This window comes from Cylas formicarius, unplaced genomic scaffold (genome assembly GCF_029955315.1).
Source record: "Cylas formicarius isolate icCylForm1 unplaced genomic scaffold, icCylForm1.1 PGA_scaffold_8__14_contigs__length_24414737, whole genome shotgun sequence".
NCBI classification, from domain to species: Eukaryota; Metazoa; Arthropoda; class Insecta; order Coleoptera; family Brentidae; genus Cylas; species Cylas formicarius.
In genome coordinates, this window is record NW_026844361.1 from 23,350,167 (window position 1) to 23,368,687 (window position 18,521).

Consider the following 18,521-nt stretch of genomic DNA (forward strand, 5'->3'; position numbering starts at 1 on the left):
CAAACAATGTTCAAAATAGAGAGGTTATGGCTTTGGATCTTCCACATTTCCTGGTATATGAATTTTTCCAATAGAGTAAATGGTTTTCAAGAAAATATGTGTTTTCTGAAACCATGCAGTACGTCGTAATAGCAAATGACGTCATCGCGTATAGACTGAGGCCGAGAAATGGCGATTTTCGTTCGGATTTTTTCATATACCTTGGAAAACGGACAAGAAAATTAAAACGCTGATTTCATCTGTACCAATGGCGACGCTGTTCGATTCCATCGATTTTTCGAAGGCAACAAATAAAGGATTATTTGCTTTGAAATGTCAAAAATAAATATCGGAAGAATACTTAGCCACAGATTACGTGAATAAAACGTCAGCTTTGAGTTTTTAGCTTCGTTCAAAAAATATCACGAATATATTTTAATATTATTTTAATAATTCCAATTTTGTTTTAAACGTCGGGGAATTTGTAAAAGGCTAAATTTAGCGAATAAAAAAAACATATTTTGTTGCAACAAGTGGTTTATTTTTAAACAAAATGTCCGCGCGACGCACCTCCCGAACACATTTCACACGGCCGCCCGCCTCGCGCGGTCCGCAATCCCCACCCACCACCAACAATCCCTGAAAGAGGGGCGGGGGGGATTGGAGACTATTAAAAATAAATTATCGGCGAATGCAAACTAATGATAATAACTAGACTTATCTTCGTTTTGGATCGATAAACACTATAAAACAATTACATACGGTATACAGCCTTCGTTCTCACAATGATTTCTTCCTAAAAAAAATTATTTCGCTTTCCGCGAAAGAATTTCTTTTCTGCGCGCCCGCGCCCTAGTCGGCGGCGTGTCGACCTCCGGCCGCCCCGCCGCCCCACGACCCCTCCTCGATTTTTCGACGATGTCGTTCTGTAATTAAAGTAAATAAAACTAAGTGCCCGCCCGCCTATGACTACTTCACTTTTACCCATGTACTCGAGCTGCTGCTTACGATGCGCTTCCATCAGCGCGTTCAGTTCCGCCTTTTGCCGGTTTAGCATCTCCTCGAACGTCTCCTCCTAAAGGGGCACCGAACACGTTAAAAAAAAAAAAAAAAAACAAGACGCGTCGTATCACAGAATAAACGTCATGCAGAAGCGACGGAAGGATTAGACACTGTCAAAGCGAACGCCTTTCCGACACTTCCAAGGAAGCAAATTGCGGGGAAATTTGTCAAAAATCAGAAATGCCAACCTGAGAATTTCAGGTAAAACCTTGTTCTGAATATTTTCAGAAATATGACATTTCTTGTAAGTGATATTACGTCTCTTTTTTGTAATTAGTTTCTTATAAAAATCTTAACAGCTGCAATGGGGCCCTGTCCCTAGTGGTAAGAAAATTCTAAAAATCTATATAGAATAAACTATAAATACATATAGCAGTGTCGAAATAGGCAATTTTATTTTAATATATTTACAGACTATATAGAATATTAATATTGTTATTTGACAAATCCCCTAAAAGGTTGAATTACAAACTCTGCGGTCTAGCTTGAAATATTTTCGAAAAAAATCAAGTTCTGATAGACAAAATCCGCATTTTCTCTTCGGCAATATTGCTGTCCTTATTTTTTATCCCTTTCAACAATAATTAATATTTGCAAAAACATAACTTCAGAAATTTCGGATAACCAAAAAAAAAACTTTTTTTATTGTGTATTTTCCAGATTTTTCTGTGGGAATCGATGAAGACCTGATAGTTACATTCCAAACAATTTTGCAAACCATATCTATTGATTTCGAGGTATATGTGTGGTACAACAACCCAACTTCTGTTCACAAAATTCTTCTCCAATTGGGCAGCTGACTGAAGACCGGGAATCGAAAAATGAAGATGTTAAACGGTACATGGAATTCAATGCTAGAAAATTTTCTATAAAACGTGTCTAATAACGTAATTGTGTCATACGAACTGTTAAATTCTGCTAAAAAATTCTGACAGTAGTCAACAGAAGTTTTAGCTTTCTTCGAAGAAAAAAAAGCGACTGCGTCGAGGAGGTTTGTGTCCTATTTGTAGACACGGTCCACTACGAATTACACTATCGGGTGAAATAAGAGTGAAAAAGAAAATATATTTTTTTAAATTCTCGTTACTTTTTTCCATATTTTACCCATTTTTTATTTGAAGTGTTTTGGATTTTTTGCAGATATTTCGTCCACTATCTGTGTAGCAATGAATAAAAGTATGGTTGATGGTTGCTTCTGTATGATGTTTACTTCCGAGATGCGTCAGTTAGCAGGTTAGCAGACGCAAAGTCAGCGGCAACAGTAAGTAACAGATCATGCACGAAAGTTATAAGCGTGCTAATTATTCAATGATATATATATATATATATATATATATATATATATATATATATATATATATATATATATATATATATATATATGAATAAGGGGCGTGGCGTACCACGCACCTCCTCCCATGAACCGCCCCGTTAAAAAGATGCGCACAAAGAAAGGGAGAGTTTTGTACACAGGGTCGTTATGCAGGCGACATGGGAGTTTCTTTTTTACTGAGCGTAAAACCAACGAACGAAATACGCCAAAAATGTAGTTCTCTAAATTAAAAAAAAAAAGCGTTTTCTATCCGGCCGTGCGTCTTCACCGCCACCTCCGCATCCCTCTTACCGTTTCGGGCGCGTAATACGTCTCCAGGTATTCCTCAATCGTGACCGCCCGCCGCCGCGCCCCGTTGCCCCACTCCCACCCCCACTCGCGACCGCGTGACCCCCCGATTTCGGTGCCCGCGTGTACCGTGAAGTAGGTATGGTCACCGTCGGAAGACGACGCCCCGCCTCCTTTGGTCGTCATGAGATTTTGCATCGAGCGCGAGTGTTTCATTTTGAGGTGGCGCCGGAGAACAGCGCCTGGCGTCTCGTCGCGCTTACGCAGCCGAGTGCGACGTCGCGACGGCGTCGACGTCTGGACAACCAATTTACGTGACGTTTCGGACAAACCGAGGGCCGTCGTCAGATCAGGACACGACGCGTTCATCACCGACACGTTGTTTAGCACGGGACGGGGCTTGGCGGCGTCGATCACCCTCACGTCGGGCATGCTAGCCGTCAGGGCTTCGCCCCCGTCCGGTGGCGGATGTACTACGATCTGTGGGAACTGCCTAAACGTTTTGGATTGACGCCGGCCGGCGGGCGGCGCGCGCCGCCTAGGGTTATGACCCGGCGGCGGCGGCGGCGGCGGCGATAGCTCCGCCCCCTTACGTATCGGCATTATCGTTTCGATCTCGCGTTTCAGGTCGACGTACGAGAGGGATTTGCGGAGAGGACGCGCGCCGGCGTCGACCGGCGTCGGCGCCGACGCCTGCGAGCTCTGTTCGGGCCGCTACAAGAATTGTAAAAAAAAAAAAAATAAAAAAAGGGCGTTAGGAAGGTGAGTACCCTGCAGCGACACAAAACGGCAAGGACCCGTGCAAATATGCGTCCCGTGCCTCCGCCCCCACCCCATACGAGAGGCTTAGTTTTCTTTTTCTCTTACCAAAGCAATTTCGACCGGTCCCTCCCCTTCCGTTTCAACCACGCCTCCTTCTTTCCATTCGACTCTTTTTTAGTCAAGCTCGAGAAAAATGATTTTTTTTTAAATTTTAGTCCAAATGTATCCTTTCGGTTTAATTCGCGGACGCCCAAAAAAACGCTGATATTTTCGACTTAACAAGAAACCTGTTGCCTCAAACGTACCTTTTTTTCGCCCTCTCTCAAGCATCTTTTTTTTCTGTTCGCATTAGTTCATAAGCACTCCCCTAATTTAGTCTTCTTTTCCTGATTTTTGCACTTGCACACGCTTTTTCAAAAACATCGCGGCTTGGAAGGGCATAAATTACTTAAAGGTATTTTCCGCGTTCGCACTTGTCCGACGGTACGTCTCCCGCATGTAAAAAAAACTAGTATGGCGTGCAAAACAAACGCAGACAACAAGCGTATGACAAAGTCGCGAGATCAAAAACAAAACGAACATGTAAACCCAAAGACACGCACGTCAGTCCTATATTCTCGATCCTACGTGTCACTTACCCTGACTTGGGAGACTTCTTCGACCGGCAACGCCTCCGCTGCAATAAGAAGTACAATATTTTCAAATGTAGGTACGCCGAAAGTTCCATTCATTTTTCAAACTCGCGTGTTCACCACTCACCTCCTGTATCCGGTAGAGACCGCACCAGCGTCGTCTTCAACGAATCGAACGTCGTATTGATGACGGTGGTAAAATCGGCCTGCGTGTCCCTCCTACCTTGTCGTGCCACGCCCTTCGACGCGTCGGCGCCGTTAATACCGTTATCCCTTTCGACTTTGGGGGCGTCCGTTTTGTTCTGCTGCAGCTGGCTGCGGTCCGGCTCGGTGACGACGCTGACCTTGAAGCGGGACACGCGACGCTCCTTGGTGGGGGCGGACGCGGCAACGCCGGTGACGTCGGGCGCGGCTTCGCATAGCGCCTAAAAACGTTTAAATAGGAGGGAGGGGAGCGCGGTAGTGGCGAAACAAAGCGAGTCATAGATGTTCACTAGAAGCGGGGATTTAGAATCGATCAAATATGGCTGTCGTTCGTTTGAACTATCGTCTCGGGCGCGACAGTCGCAAAGCTTAAAGCGAAACCTACGCTAACCTGGCGGGGTGCATAAAACGGCAATAACCAAAAAAACGCGCTCGCTACCTCGCCTACGGTTTCCTACTTACGCGCAACAGTTTCAGCCTTTGTCGACCGATAAAGGCGCTCACGCGACGTTTGAACTACGGGACGCGAAAACATAAAAACAAAACACGCGTCAGGCGACTTACGCCGCGCCGGTACGGATCGCGATATAGATTTTATTTATAATGCTAATGGAGACATTTTGGAATTGGAATTAATAATAAACGTACCACATCGGTATGTAATACAAAATTTTCAAAAGTCTTGTGTTAGTAGGTAGTATGAAGGAATTGATATTTTTAGTTATATTAGAGACATGGAAAATCTAAATCAAAAAGCGATTTCGCTTCTCTAAAGCGATCATACAACATACAATATATTATTAAATAAATAATAATAAATAAATTATAACGGCCCCCTCGATCAAATGATCACCAAGCTTTTTTTTCTTACAATTCCGTTAATTTAAACCTCAAATTTTAACGATTTCAGTTCGCACCTCCGTTCGCGGTAGTTCGAATGACTCACCTGGGCACCGGTCGCGCCCGTCTCGTTAAGCCGTTCCAGCTCGAGCTTGAGGTCGCGCTTGGCCTCGTCGAGCGCTGCCTCCGCCATCTTGATCTCGGCTGGCGGCGGTTCGTCCTTGATCGTCTGCTGCTGCTGCTGCGCGTTGTTAATCTTGCGCAGTTGATCGTTCAAGTCCTCGAACTGTCTGAGCTTCGACGCGTCGGCCGATTTCTCGGGCTCGGGCGAGAGCGCTTCGGCAGAGGGCTGCTTGTTGGACACCGCCGCCGCCTCCTGGGGAAACTCGAGGGGGGCGACGACGAGTCCGGCGTGCGGACTCTGCGGCGCCTGGGAACGCAAACTTAAGACGTCCACGCTACCAGCAAGCGCGCGTCCGACTCACCGCAGCGATACTCGACAACTTCTGTTGCAGACTTTGGATATCGTAGACCTCGGCCTGCGGAGTCGACACCTGACTGCCCCTGCTCGACGACCCGGTCCCCTCCATCGCGAGCTTTACGCCCTCCGGCAGCATTTTCTTCGCCGCGTTCGCGTACCCCTGCAGGTTTTCCTCGACCGACGCGGACTGCTGGAAGCCGGGACCGTTTTGGAGTGGCGGCTGAGCCGGCTGTTGCTGACCATTGTTCAAATTCTGAACCGATACCGAACCGGTCATCGCTTGGGATTGAGGGAATATCTGCGCGGTGCCCTGCTGCGCGATAAGCTGCGGTTGCGCAGGTATCTGCGCGGCGACTTGCTGCTGCTGGTAAGGGGCGGCGCTCGGGGGCGGGTACGTGACGTTTTGTGCGGCTACTATTGCGGGCTGGCTCGGGTACTGCGTCCCGCCCACGGGCACGAAAGTCTGTTGCCGAGCGGGCGGGGGCTGCGCAAATTGTACCGGCTGGGGCGCGACTATGGGCGGCTGCTGCACGACGCCCACGTAGGGCACCGGCGGCGGCGCCGCGTACGCCGTCGGCGGTTGGACGAACGCGGGGGCGGCCGGCTGCTGCTGTTGGGGAGCGGCCACGAACGGCACGGGAGCGGCGGGCTTGGTACCGGTTTCGGTCTTTTTGACCTCGCCTCCTCCCTCGCCCTCCTTTTTCGGGTGGCTGCTATGCTTCAAATTGTCCAGACTGATCTTTAGCTGTTCCAGAGTGTTGATCAGCTCGGGACCGCACACCTGCCCCACCTCCTCGCGGTTGATCGTAGACTCCTCCTTCATCGAGCTGACGCTCAGTTTCTGCTCGGCCGGCTTCTCCGCCTCCAAACCGGTACGCTCGAGCGGCGCGGACGTCTTCCTCGTCACCGCCGAGACCGCCGCCTCGGGCACCTCGCCGTCACCGAAATCCTTATCCTTGGGCAAGTCGAGCTGACCCGACAGCACGGGACTGACGAGGAACCTGGAGATCTTTCTTTGGGGAGATCGGGCGGCGGCGCCCCCTTCCGTTTTGCCGGCCTTGTCGGTTTCCGCCGCGTCCGCCGTTCCGGGTAGAGGCGGTTTCGTGTCGGTCGCCGACGGCCCCTCGGCGTCGCGGTCGACCGCCATGACGAACACTTTGAGATTGACCTTCTGGCCGGGCACCAGTTTCGCGACCTCCTTCTGTCGCAGACTGTTTTCCAGTTCGGTTTTGAGCGCGTCAGAAGCGCCGCCGTCGAGGCCGTCACCGTCGGGCTTGGGGTGCGTCGGTGCGGACGTGGGCGTCTCCGACGGGGCCATAGTGCAGCTGTCGTTCACGTAGATGACGCTCGTCTGATCCAACTGCGGTGACGGCCGCACGTAACAAGTGTGTTCGGGGGTATACTCGGAGGCGGTGCTGGTTTTGCGAGACACGGTTCCGCTCGAGTTCAAACTCTCGCGACAAGTCAAGTTTTGGTAGACGTTCTCGGCGAGGGTGGTTTTGATCATGGCGCGCAGTTCGTCGCGGTCCGGGGACTTCACCTTGGGCACGGTCGTGCTCGACTCGTCGCGCTGCGCCGGAAAAGTACCGTCACGAATGTCGAGAGAGGCGATACGGTGGATGAGAGAAATGTTGGGGGGATGGATGGATGGATGGGGGCACGTACATATATATACCAGGTACTCACCGATCGGTGCCTTCTATGTGTCTTTTTGTGGGGGTGCCTGGTCAGCGAGGCATGCCTGACCTTTTACGGTTTAGTGAGCATGTGAAAACGCCCGTGGGTTTTAGTTTGCGTCGTCAACGGGTGCGGCGAAGGAGCAATAAAACGCTTTTGACGAGTAGTTTAAATAAACACGTACCTTTTGACTGTCCTTCGACGCCGTCGCCGTGGCCGCGCCGTCCGGTATGCGGTCGGGTCGTAACCTGAGCTCCTCGATGACGCGCTCCAAGTGCGCGCGCAGTTTCTCGTGCGGCCCCGCCTCGAGGAGATCCTGGCGCGCCATGCCGTCGATGATGTCCGTCGGTGTCGTGTCCAGGCGGTTAAATTTGAAACTGACTGTGCGCTGCTTGCTTATGAGGCGGCATTCGACGGTACCGTCGCCGTGGACGGCGTCGACGACGAGCCGGTGCCGTAGCGAAGAACGTTTCGACGACGAGCGTCGTGGTTTCGCGGGTTCCGGGTCCGCGCCCGTCGACGAAGACGCGTCCTTTCAAAATACACGGCGATTGGCAACGACGACGGTACACTCGGAGGCGGACGTGTTACCTGCTCGGAAACCGACAGGTCGGGGTCCTCCGTTTGGACGTCTTCATCGACAGGTCTACCCTCCCGGATGACCTGGTGCTGCAACTGCGCGTACTCCGCCACGCCGCCCGCCGGCTGCGAGACTGTCGACGCGCGACGCTGGTCCTGCTGCGTCGTGGCGCCGCTTTCAAACGGCAGCGGCGGCAGTGACGCCGTCGACACCCGGTGCTGCTCTTTCGCGTTCTGTGCCGCCAGCTTCTGTTGCAGCTGTTCAAGGTTCATGGGCGGGATGTCCGAGTTCGACAGGCGGTGCACGGTGCCGCCACCGGCGACGTCTTGGTTATCGGCAGGGGATGGTTGCTGCACCGTCTGGGGCTGTTGTTGCTGCTGATGGTTCGGAATCTGCTGGTGCTGCACAGGCTGAGTTTGTTGCTGCTGGATAGGCTGTGGTTGCTTCTGAATTGGAATCTGTTGTTGCTGAACTGCAGTAGGCTGTGGTTGCTGAACCGACTGCTGCTGTTGAACCGGAATTTGCTGTTGCTGAATTGACATTTGCTGTTGCTGAACCGCCTGAGATTGCTGAATTGGCTGTGGTTGTTGCTGAATTGAAATCTGCTGAACTGGTTGAGGTTGCTGAATCGGAATCTGCTGCTGCTGCTGATTGGAGGCCTGCTGCTGCTGTACCATCTGCTGTGGCTGGTGATCGATGTAAGGACCCCCGCCGGCCTGCTGAGCGATATACTGGTGCTGATAGACGGTCTGATCAACGCTCTGCTGCGGCTGGACAAACTGCGGAGGGTGCTGCTGCTGCTGCTGCTCTATAGGGGGAGTCATGTACTGCGGTTGCTGGGAATAGGCCTGCTGCTGGCTCGACACGTAGTGTTGCGATTGCGGAGGTTGCTGCTGCTGCTGCTGCTGCTGGACCGGTTGCTGCTGGTAACCGGACGGCTGATAATTTTGCTGCTGCTGCTGATAGCTGGAAAAAAAAAACTATCAAATCCAATCTCGGAAAGCAAGAAACCGATATACCCAGGCGGTGCTTGCTGCTGCTGTTGCTGAGGATAACCGGCTTGAGGGTAGTGCTGACCTTGCTGCTGCGGCGGGTACCCCTGCTGTACAAACTGCTGTTGCTGCTGCTGCGCGAGATCCGGCTGGGGATACTGCTGGTATTGCTCCTGATAACCCGGTTGCGCGTGATACGTCTGACCCTGTTGCTGCTGCGGTTGATAGTTAGTCATGGATTGTTGCTGCATTAGCTCCGGCGGCAGTTTGGCATCTTGCTGTATAAACTCCGCTTGCTGTGGTATGCCCCCGCCCTCTGGTATATAATTTGGCTGTGCAAATTGTGTGGGGGCGGGCTGCTTGTGTATAATCGGCTGTGACTGCGCCGGCTCCACTGACGTCTGCCTCTGCAATTGGGTTGGCTGGTGCTGCTCTTGCTGCTGTTGCGGATTGGCCGACTGGTGTTGCTGGTACACCATGTTCGCCTGCGTCTGTTGCTGCTGGTTATCCTGCGGCACCATCTGCTGTTGCTGCGAGTAGTGCTGCACGTCGGATTGGATGATTCCCGGTTGCTGCTGCTGGTACGGACCGGGCTGCTGCTGCTGCTGCTCCTGGATGATGCTCTGCTGTTGCTGGTACTGTCCAGGTTGAGGATACTGTTGCTGTTGCGTTTGAGACGGCGGCGCCATATGCGGCTGCTGCTGCTGTTGGTTCATCTGTTGCTGCTGTTGTTCCACCTGCAGATTGATATACTGCTGGTACTGCTGCGCGCGTGCCTCCTGCTCCTTGTTTTGCCTCTCGCGCTCCTTGTTTATTAGCATGATCTGCGCCTTCAGCAATTGCGCGACCGTTTTCGCGTCCTCCTCGAATATGATGCCCGACTTCGCCTGCAAAACGACAAACCTGACGTATAGTGACGTGCGTCACGTCACCAGCCGACGTGGTGGTGGATGTCTCACCATTTCCTCGGCGATCGCGTCGTACTTGTCCGTCTCCATGTCGAATTCGAACTGGATCGCTTCGTTCTCCTTGTGCTTGTGGGTCCTCTTCTTTGGATCGAGCACTCTCAGCCTAAACACGATCTTCTTGCTCACCTGCGAAACGACCTCGACCTTAAGGCCGACGTCTTCCTCGAAAAACGCGTGCTGCAGAAGGTCCTTCACCTTCGGGCGGTCTTCTTTACGCGGTCTGATGCAGCTCTCGATCACGTCCTTGATTTCGAGATTCTGAACCTTGTCGAAACTGGCCGGTTTGACTCCCTGCAGGTAAAGCAGTCGGCGATGACGATTTCTTAGCTCGGAAAGGCAGAGCCCTGTCTCTTACCGATATGACTTTTTTGTAGATCTGAGCGGGACCTGTGCACTCCGAATATGGATACTCGCTGGTTGCCATCTCCAGCATGCACATACCGAACGCGTACACATCGACCCCTTCGTCGTAGTGTTCCTCGTACATTTCGGGCGCCATGAACTCCGGGGTACCAATCACCTATATAAACGCTTGATTCATGCCGGGCACACGTAGATTCGGGGCGCATACTTACCGACTTGGCAAAGCTCCTGTTCTTCAGCGTGGCAAGCCCCAGGTCTCCAATTTTCACCGAACCCGTAGTACCCGTGATGAAGATGTTGTCGCACTTGAGGTCGCGGTGGATGATGGGCGGGGCGCGCGAGTGTAGGAACGCGAGCCCCTTGAGTATCTGGCGACACCACGACTTCAGTACTTTTGGGTTGATCTTTTTGAAGCGGCGCAGGTACCTGTAACGGACACGAGCGGTTTGAACGCATTTTGCTCCGCTACCCTTCGGGCATTACGTTTTCAGCGTGCCGCTGAGCATTAGCTCGGTGACGAGAACGATATTCTTCTTCTTCGTCCCGGGGAACTCCCAATAGTTGTAGAAGCGCACGATATTCGGATGCTGGAGCTTCTTCAGCATCTCGGCCTCCTCGCGGAACCTCTGCCGCTCCGTCTTGTTCAGTTTCTTTTCCTGGAGTTCGCACCACGCGACGGCCACGCCGGTCTGCGTGTCGAGGCCACGGTACACGGTCTTGAAAGAACCCCGACCGATCTCCTCCTCGTACTTGAAGAACCTGGTCACGAATACGACGTAACGTTTCGCGAATTCGCGGCTAAACTTCCGGTGGAGATTATTTGAGTGACATTTTTAGATTCTCTGGACGAAAGTTTACATACTTTACGCCTAGAAATCACAGAACAAAGAACAACCACCGCAAATTCCGCAGCGCAATTCCGAAACGCAGCACCGCGTATGTGGCCCACAGTGGAACTCTTAGAGGTCGGACATACGTATAGTAATTTTGTCAATATGCGTTATAATATTATTTTTTATATTTTTATTTGATGAAATTTGATTAAACACAACACAAAATATTGATTTTGCTTTGACAAAAATATATCTTTTTTTAATCAAGTATATATAAAGCGCACATAAAGATCGTAGAACGAAATCATATCACTTAGCTAAGATTTTTGTTGAAATGAAAAATTGATATTGCCATTAGTCTGATGATGGCATTGGGCGAAACAAGTCATCCGTCTTTTAAATTAATTTTATATTTTGACATACCGTCATAGTGTGTTTCCGGAATATATATTTTTTTTAGTTCTAAATCGTCTTACACCCACCAAATTTTAAAAAATATGACGTCACTATTTTTAATTTAAATAAAAAGTACCAATCTTCAAGAATATTTTAAATCGTTCCCCAACAGCGTCCATATTTCGTCGTCTAGCACGCTGAAACCGCTGTATCAACATCATTTAGCGCTAATTATCTAATAATCTCGCCCCTCTCTGGAATTATTTTGTCTAACTTAACGCGGTTACTACAACCGCAACAACAGCAATTTTACGAACGACTTATCCGTTTGCCGCGTTACCTTCCGTCGGGGCTGACCGCGATCGGCCTGTAGACGTCGTCGTCGTCCTCGACCTTCGCCTCGGTGGTGAGGCTAAGGACGACCGGCTGTTCGGCAAGGTCCGGATTATTCTCCGCGTTCTCGTCGTGCCGATCGATCGTTTGTTCGGTAATTTCCGTCATCTCCGCGCTCTGGAAGAAGTTCTTCGGGATGTTGTACATCGCGCCGACTTCGAGGAGCCGCGCCTCGTTCATGTCGCTCATCTGCGCGGTGTCGCCGTCGTCTTCGGCGTTCGAATCGGTCTCAATCGGTATGAGGCTGGTCACGCCCCTGTGCTTCACCGATTTGTCTTTGCGCCGCGTCGGACGCTGCTTTTCCATGATCGTCTTGTCGACGCTGGCGCTCAGTTCGTCGATGATCTTGACGAGGGTGGGCGACAGGGAGAGACGAAAAATACGTACGGTAAGATATCTCACAATAGTTCCGTAGAGGTTGATCGATAAGTAAGCTATATACAGTATTACTGAAACAACGTCGTATTGACGAGCAAACATTTTATTAACGAGATTTAAAAAAGAAGATGATTTCCATGACGTTCTGAAGAAACTTTTAGAACGTGTAGAAGTTTAACCAGGCGTATCTCGTATACGTTCGCCTTATTTTCGTTTTTATGATAAAAAATAAAAACGTTATTTCTCCGCCGTATTTGTTTCGCGATATCTCCCTAATGGTTGGTTTTTGACCAAACGTTTAACTATGCATTTTAAACATGGAATAAAATTTCATTTATAACCGAGAAGTGCCTTACACAACGGGTCCACTGTATGCCAGAACCCGACCCCCGTGAAATGGATTTTATTATTCTCTCCGTGTTATTTATTGTTTTATATACGCTATGATCTGTGTTCACCAGAAATAATTTCCGCTGAGGTTAAAATTAATATTCGCTTATACAACGTCGTTTCGATAACACCTTGAATGTGTGAGGTTAATGAGGTTTAAAATGGGTGCCTAAATGCCACATTCCGCCACACCCCGATTCTCAAAACTGTAGGACGAAAAGCGACGAAACGTTGCGGCTGCGACGACAACTACGCCCGTTTTATTAGCAACGCGGACGCGGTGACGTCACAGTAAATAAACACGGGAAGTTAAACGTAAAGGAGATTTGTTTCGCTTCTATTTCATTGTTACCGATTGTTGATACTTTGATTACGAACGACATAACTGGCGTATGCGCTTAAGGTTATTTCCGTGAAGTCCCGGCGAGTTTTTGTTTAGGGGCGCGTGACGTCACGGCTTAGTTTGTTTTTTTTCGAATAGAAAACCGGTGCGCGAACGGCGCGGCGTACACACAAAAATCCCCGCTATACGACAAAGCGGCGCTATAGGGTTTCGCTTGTTTTTGGTTATGTATCCCAACCTTTTCGGAGGTGCGGCAAAGCCCGTCGCAGGGCCCCGGGTGGGTCCCGCGGTACGAACCCGCGGGTCCATCGCAGAAAAACTACGAAAAATAAAACACTAACCTAAAACTAACCCAAACAATTTCTGTTTTTTTTTTTTTTCAGTTCTCTAACCCAAAAGAGGTTTCCGGTTCAAATTTTTGGGGGACACCAACCTGGCTAACGGCGTTCTCCGCGTCGGCCATTTCGCTGCACGAGTCGTGATACTCCTCGTACTCCTCCACGAAATTTTTCGCGTCTATAAGCGTGTCGCTCGAGGGGGTGTGGGTGATTTTCGGCGGATACAAATTCGGCAAGATGTCGCCCGTATTGCAACGAATACGCGACTGAAACAAACAAATTCTTTCGCCACCCTTATAATTTTTTTGAGCGATCTTCAGCCTTGTTTTGGTTTCATTTTAAAAATTTAATCAAAACAATACTAGATCAATTATTTTAAGGGTCGCCCCACCTTATACTCGAAACGATCATCCTCGGCGGTGGCCCCGCCTGCAGAAGTGGCGGTCGGGGCCGCCACGTCGCCCCGGTCCCCAGACGAGCCGCGCAGCAGCTGGTTCTTCACGATGATCTCGACCGCCATCTCCAGGATGTCGTCCAGGACCGACTCGACCGCCGCTCTGACGTCACCGTTACAATTCGGATCTACGCGCGTAAAAAACAAAACGAAAGCACGTCAGCATCGCGACAAACCAAAAAAAAATTGCCAAAAAAGTGTCCAGTATTCGTTTCTTCGTTTTCGAAAACGACAAACCGTCTATGTTGAACGTCAACGACAAATCGCGTGAACAAAATAATTCAAACGCCAATACATATGCATCCGCATCCGTCATACGCCCCACATCGAGATTGCCTGGCATCGGCCTTGCCACAACAAAATTATCACGATCTGCCACAGATCAAGAACGAACCGACCAAAGCGGATCGCGAATCGAACTTTGCGCGATAGTGACGTTCGCCGATACGACTCGCTCAAATATTTATTTTTTCTATTACGTTATCCAAAACGGCGGTCATTATTAAACTGGTGCGTCGCAGGTTTCAACACGCGTTGCCACGTTTATTCCGGACGCGAGCATTGCCGGGGGGATGAAAAAGAATTCCTGACGCGGAATCGTTCACACGCGGAGTTTTTCGTTTTAACCCCGTCTAGCGTGAAGTTCGGATCCGATTGTGCGCAGACGCGCGTTATTAATCGGCGAGGAATTTGATAACTCGCGACGCGACCGTGTAGGACAGACGGTCGTATCGTTATAAATCAGCCGCCAACTTAAATGGAATAATGACGAATCGAGCAAATAGCAACGGCAATAACAATCTGATAATGCGCCGTCGACGTTTTTGTTGATCCCTCGTCAACATTTAAACTCGGACGTCGAAGAACACAGAGAACTGAGATTTGTAATGCGCGGGTAAGTTTTTAATTGTTGATTCTAATTAGATTCCGTACCAGTTAGGTTTATATTATTTCAACAATGCGTTTTCTTCCGTTTTGTTTTTGCAGAAAATTGAACCCTACCTTTCTTGAGGTTTTTCTGCTGGGGGCCGTTGTCGCCGTCGAACAGCTGCACGTTGCAGAACCGCTTCCTGAATGGCGCGAGGTTCTCGATGATGTTGTCGTACGGTATGCTGCTGCAGCTGTGGGTCCTGATCTTGTCCAGCGGCTTGCCTTTGTCCTCGTCCATTACTTTCATGAACGTGTACCGGTTCAAACTCGTCGTCGTCGTTATAATTTTCCGGGTTTCCGTCTTGGCCGTGACGGTCTTTGTGGAGATCATCGACTCCTTTGGCGGCGACTTTTTCTCCGCCTCGAAACTGGCGCCCCGACATTTTTTGTTCCTTTTCTTGTTACTTGTCGTTTTCGCCTTCACCTTCACCTTAGAAGCGACCCGGGGCGTGACGACGTCGGGGTCGACAGTATGGTAACCCCTGTTGGGTTCCACTAAATCCGACCCGGATTGATCGATAAATTCAATATTGTCGAGGACGTCTTTTAACGATCGCGCGCCCTCGGTTAATGGGGTTACGCCAAAATCATCGCCATTTTTTAAAGCCGCGTCCCTCGGGGGCGAGGCCGACGGTTTCGCCTCCTCGCCCAACTCGAGGGACGCGTCCGAGGCGGTCCTCTGTTGGTGCCTGCCCGAACCGCTACTGCTTCGGCGACCGGAAAGTGAACCCCCGCCTCCTCCTCCTCCCGCGGTCTGTAAACGAGACCAGGTATTGTGGAAGCCCCGGCGACCGCCTCCCGCGCCGCCCGCCGACGTAGTATGGGGTGAAGCTATTGACGAGGAGGAGTTTGCCTTTGTGCGCGGAATTGTCGCACCCTTTGCTCTGGAAAAAATGATCCGGTGAGGGGGAGAGGGCACTGTTCGCGACCCGCGCTGCTACCTACAGTCCCTGATCGAGCCGAGGGCAGGTTTGCCCCGTTTTCGCGCGTTTGTCCAGGTGACAAGCAGGGCAACGGGCCGCTAACCTCACCGAACCCTTGACACGTCTCGGCGACGATCGGCCATTGTACCCGGCGAAGACGCCCTTGGGATTCTCAATTTCCACTTTGGCGAGTTGTCACCACCGCGATAGCACCCCGACCCCTAACCTAACCTTCAGTCTCTACCTCTTACTAATTTATTAGAATTTTGTCGGAATGCGGAATGTCATCCCGTTTTAAAACGGAAAAATCTGGGGCCTCTTATCAATCGCGAGCGATAATCTATCCTCCTCCTCCTCCTCCACCCCCCCCTCCCAGGCCCTTCACAGCGGATGTGTCAAACCGTCGGGTTAAATTTGCCGAATTTCGACAGGCCGAGCCGGCAGAGGTTTGCAAAATCGTTGCCGGACACTCGTTCGGAATCGAAGAAGCGATCGGTCATAACGTGTCGTCGCAAAATCGTTACATTGCGTTCGGTTCGGGCACAGGAATAAAATAAAACGCACTGCGGAATTGCGACGTTTTTTTACACGTCGCGCGCGCGCTTGTAATTTACGCGGATGTTGGCGGGTGCGGCGGCGAGACCGGCGTTCCCGTTTCGGTCGGCGCGAAGCCAATTTCGCCAAAAAATCTTAGGGTTTGGCCTGAAAATATGACACCACCCCAAAAAAAACAGACGGGACACTTTAAATTGCGACTGCCAGGTGGCGCCGCGCGCGAGGCCGCCGGCGCTCTCAACTGCGCGCCGTGAAATTCCCCCAGAAACACCGGGACGCTTTATAATCTATGGTTCCTCAACGTAAAAGGTGCTGTTCTGTGGTTAGTGACTGCTGCCGTCGTGATTTGTTCTCTGAGACTAATAAACCTGGCCAACTTAATACCTTATTAAATCAAAATAAAATGGGGAAGTGACTTTTTAAATAACTATTTATTGTAGATCACAGCGGACATTCGTATTACTTGAAATATGCTTATTATTTGTTTTCGTGTATTGTGTGTATGAGTAGAGGTAAAATGACATTCCTCTAAAGATTTGTGGTACTCGATTTGGATAATCTGCTACGGCTACTGTCCGTGAGGTCATCGCTATAATTCGGATGCCTGTAACTGTTTAAAGATTCCCACTCTTGCTCCTCGGAGTCAAACTCGTAAAAACTTTGAATTTCACGCCTCAATTTGATCAGTTTTCGTTGCTTGAGGAGGTAATACACCTGAAATCCGTTGATGTAGACGAATCAACAAAGCACTGCGGCAACGAACCAAAACTGATGCCAGCATAATAACGATAATCACTATTATTGGCACAACGACATATTTCGCGTCATCGCTGCTGGTTTTTGATTTTGTCGTTGTTATCACGTCGGGTGGCACAGACGAGGTTGTGTTTTCTGATAATCTCATCGCGCGAGACGGTTAAGGACATTTTGTAAGCTCTACGATAGAATTCACTAGCAACAACATAACGGTAACCTCAAAATTTTGACACTTTCAATGATTATTCTTCTTCCGTTTTACAGCACGTTGGGCCAGTCCCACAGATTATAGAAAAAGAAAACAATTGTGGCGTTAACAAATTTTATTTACCTAACTTAACGTTTGGGATGCATTTACACTTCTTCTTTCTCCTTCGCCGTATCTCTGCAGGCCTGTATAACTAATTCTAATGCTCCCCTTCTGACCGAATATTTTCTAGCGAAATCTTCCAACAGTTCAAGTTGGTCGGAGCCTTCGAATTCTACGTGGTGGATCTTGGAATATAACCGCAACAATTTAACGGCCTCGTCCAAGTGTAACGAGCCGATAAGTTCTTGCAGAAGGTTGTCGATACATTTGTTCCAAACAAGGAAGAATGTCAGGGCCCCAAAATGCCTCGTCGATCGTAACAAATCAAACGCGTGATTGTCGTTGATGTGTTGGTAGGTGATGGACACCACACGTTGATATTCCGGATCGTCAGGTTCAAACTGGACGCAAGCGGCTTCCAGAATAAATTCGTATTCTTTTCGGGACAATACGTCAGCCAAATATTCGCCGTCGAACATTTTCGGTGTCTTGAGTGCGCGTCCGCGCATCGGAAAATAAATCTGGTTTACTCTTTTTCTGAGTTCCCATTCTGCTTCTCGTAAAGTACCATCTGGTTCTCTAACCACGACTAATCTATCCCGATCTTTAATACCGTACGTTATATCCGTGAAAACGAATCTCGATTCGTCCAAACCGAGCAACGCGGGATCGCGCGACAACACCCTGTCAACGGGTTTTCTCACGCTCACAACTGGCGGTATTTGTAACAGTTTGGCCGCTTTTCGTTTCGCTTTTTCCATCGCTTCGTTCAGCTCTTTGTCCGTCATAAATTTGTACTCGGGTTGCGCCAGTTTATGCCTCCCCAGTTTTCGTTTGCGGAACACTTTAGCGAAATCTGCCCGAGTCAGTTCCGAAAGCAGTTGCTGCACGTCGGGACTGAAAAACAAGGGGGCCGGGTCCTTGTCATGGTCGTAGGGTATCGCGGTGTAATTCAGCAGACGGTGGCACCTGTGTTTTGTGAAAAGCGTTTCGCGCGATCCGGCTTTCAAGTAATACCCCAATAGGCAACGGACCGACGCCATTTTAAGGTTATCGGCAGAGAACTGAAAGAGAGAAACGGACACCCTTTTTCGGGCATAAGTTCTATGGTCATTCGTACATTACCGACAACCGTCGAAAAGTTTATCCTTTTGATCACAGTCCAACATGTAAACAAGAAATATATCAACAATGAGAACAGTGATGAATAATGTCATTGGAAAAAGCTACAGAGAGAGTATGCTTTTAGACGGTAATTTCAAATCCACTGACAATTTTGTCTCATAATTCGTGATTATTTGTAAACAAACCTGCACTTTTTGTTCTGCAACCGAATCGAAATTTGTATAATTTTTAACCTA

General features: G+C 49.6%; 3 protein-coding genes across 3 annotated transcripts; all 3 read right to left on the reverse strand.

Annotated features, from left to right (window-relative positions):
* Positions 1–483: 483 nt before the first annotated feature.
* LOC132706821 (serine/threonine-protein kinase Wnk) lies at positions 484–15,726 on the reverse strand. The gene is made up of 20 exons (XM_060678387.1): positions 15,562–15,726; positions 14,689–15,500; positions 13,624–13,814; positions 13,328–13,498; positions 11,731–12,128; positions 10,645–10,920; positions 10,374–10,587; positions 10,154–10,318; positions 9,790–10,089; positions 8,858–9,717; positions 7,850–8,804; positions 7,443–7,790; positions 7,268–7,327; positions 5,586–7,151; positions 5,207–5,530; positions 4,184–4,481; positions 4,063–4,100; positions 2,666–3,376; positions 964–1,054; positions 484–905 (listed from the first exon to the last, which is right to left on the reverse strand). Exons 2-20 carry the CDS (start codon positions 14,945–14,947, stop codon positions 832–834), a joined length of 7,299 nt encoding a protein of 2,432 aa, XP_060534370.1. The 5' UTR covers positions 14,948–15,500; positions 15,562–15,726; the 3' UTR covers positions 484–831.
* A 771-nt stretch (positions 15,727–16,497) lies between these two features.
* Positions 16,498–17,021, reverse strand: LOC132706823 (uncharacterized). Its single transcript, XM_060678389.1, has 2 exons — positions 16,858–17,021; positions 16,498–16,808 (listed from the first exon to the last, which is right to left on the reverse strand). Exons 1-2 carry the CDS (start codon positions 16,996–16,998, stop codon positions 16,623–16,625), a joined length of 327 nt encoding a protein of 108 aa, XP_060534372.1. The 5' UTR covers positions 16,999–17,021; the 3' UTR covers positions 16,498–16,622.
* Positions 17,022–17,170: 149 nt separating this feature from the next.
* LOC132706822 (small ribosomal subunit protein mS22) lies at positions 17,171–18,240 on the reverse strand. The gene has a single exon (XM_060678388.1). The coding sequence runs from the start codon at positions 18,201–18,203 to the stop codon at positions 17,205–17,207; it is 999 nt and encodes a 332-aa protein (XP_060534371.1). The 5' UTR covers positions 18,204–18,240; the 3' UTR covers positions 17,171–17,204.
* Between the last annotated feature and the right edge of the window lie 281 nt (positions 18,241–18,521).

What these genes read in the sequence shown, in the direction of transcription:
- LOC132706821 (XM_060678387.1), bottom strand. Translation starts at nt 14,947, where the DNA reads ATGATCTCCACAAAGACCGTCACGGCCAAGACGGAAACCCGGAAAATT. An exon ending in AAGAAGTCTCCCAAGTCAGG is followed by an intron (nt 3,377 to 4,062) that starts GTAAGTGACACG and finishes CAATTCTTGTAG; the next exon opens with CGGCCCGAACAGAGCTCGCA. An exon ending in CGTATTACGCGCCCGAAACG is followed by an intron (nt 1,055 to 2,665) that starts GTAAGAGGGATG and finishes GTGCCCCTTTAG; the next exon opens with GAGGAGACGTTCGAGGAGAT.
- LOC132706823 (XM_060678389.1), bottom strand. Translation starts at nt 16,998, where the DNA reads ATGAGATTATCAGAAAACACAACCTCGTCTGTGCCACCCGACGTGATA. An exon ending in TTATGCTGGCATCAGTTTTG is followed by an intron (nt 16,809 to 16,857) that starts GTTCGTTGCCGC and finishes AACGGATTTCAG; the next exon opens with GTGTATTACCTCCTCAAGCA.
- LOC132706822 (XM_060678388.1), bottom strand. Translation starts at nt 18,203, where the DNA reads ATGGCGTCGGTCCGTTGCCTATTGGGGTATTACTTGAAAGCCGGATCG.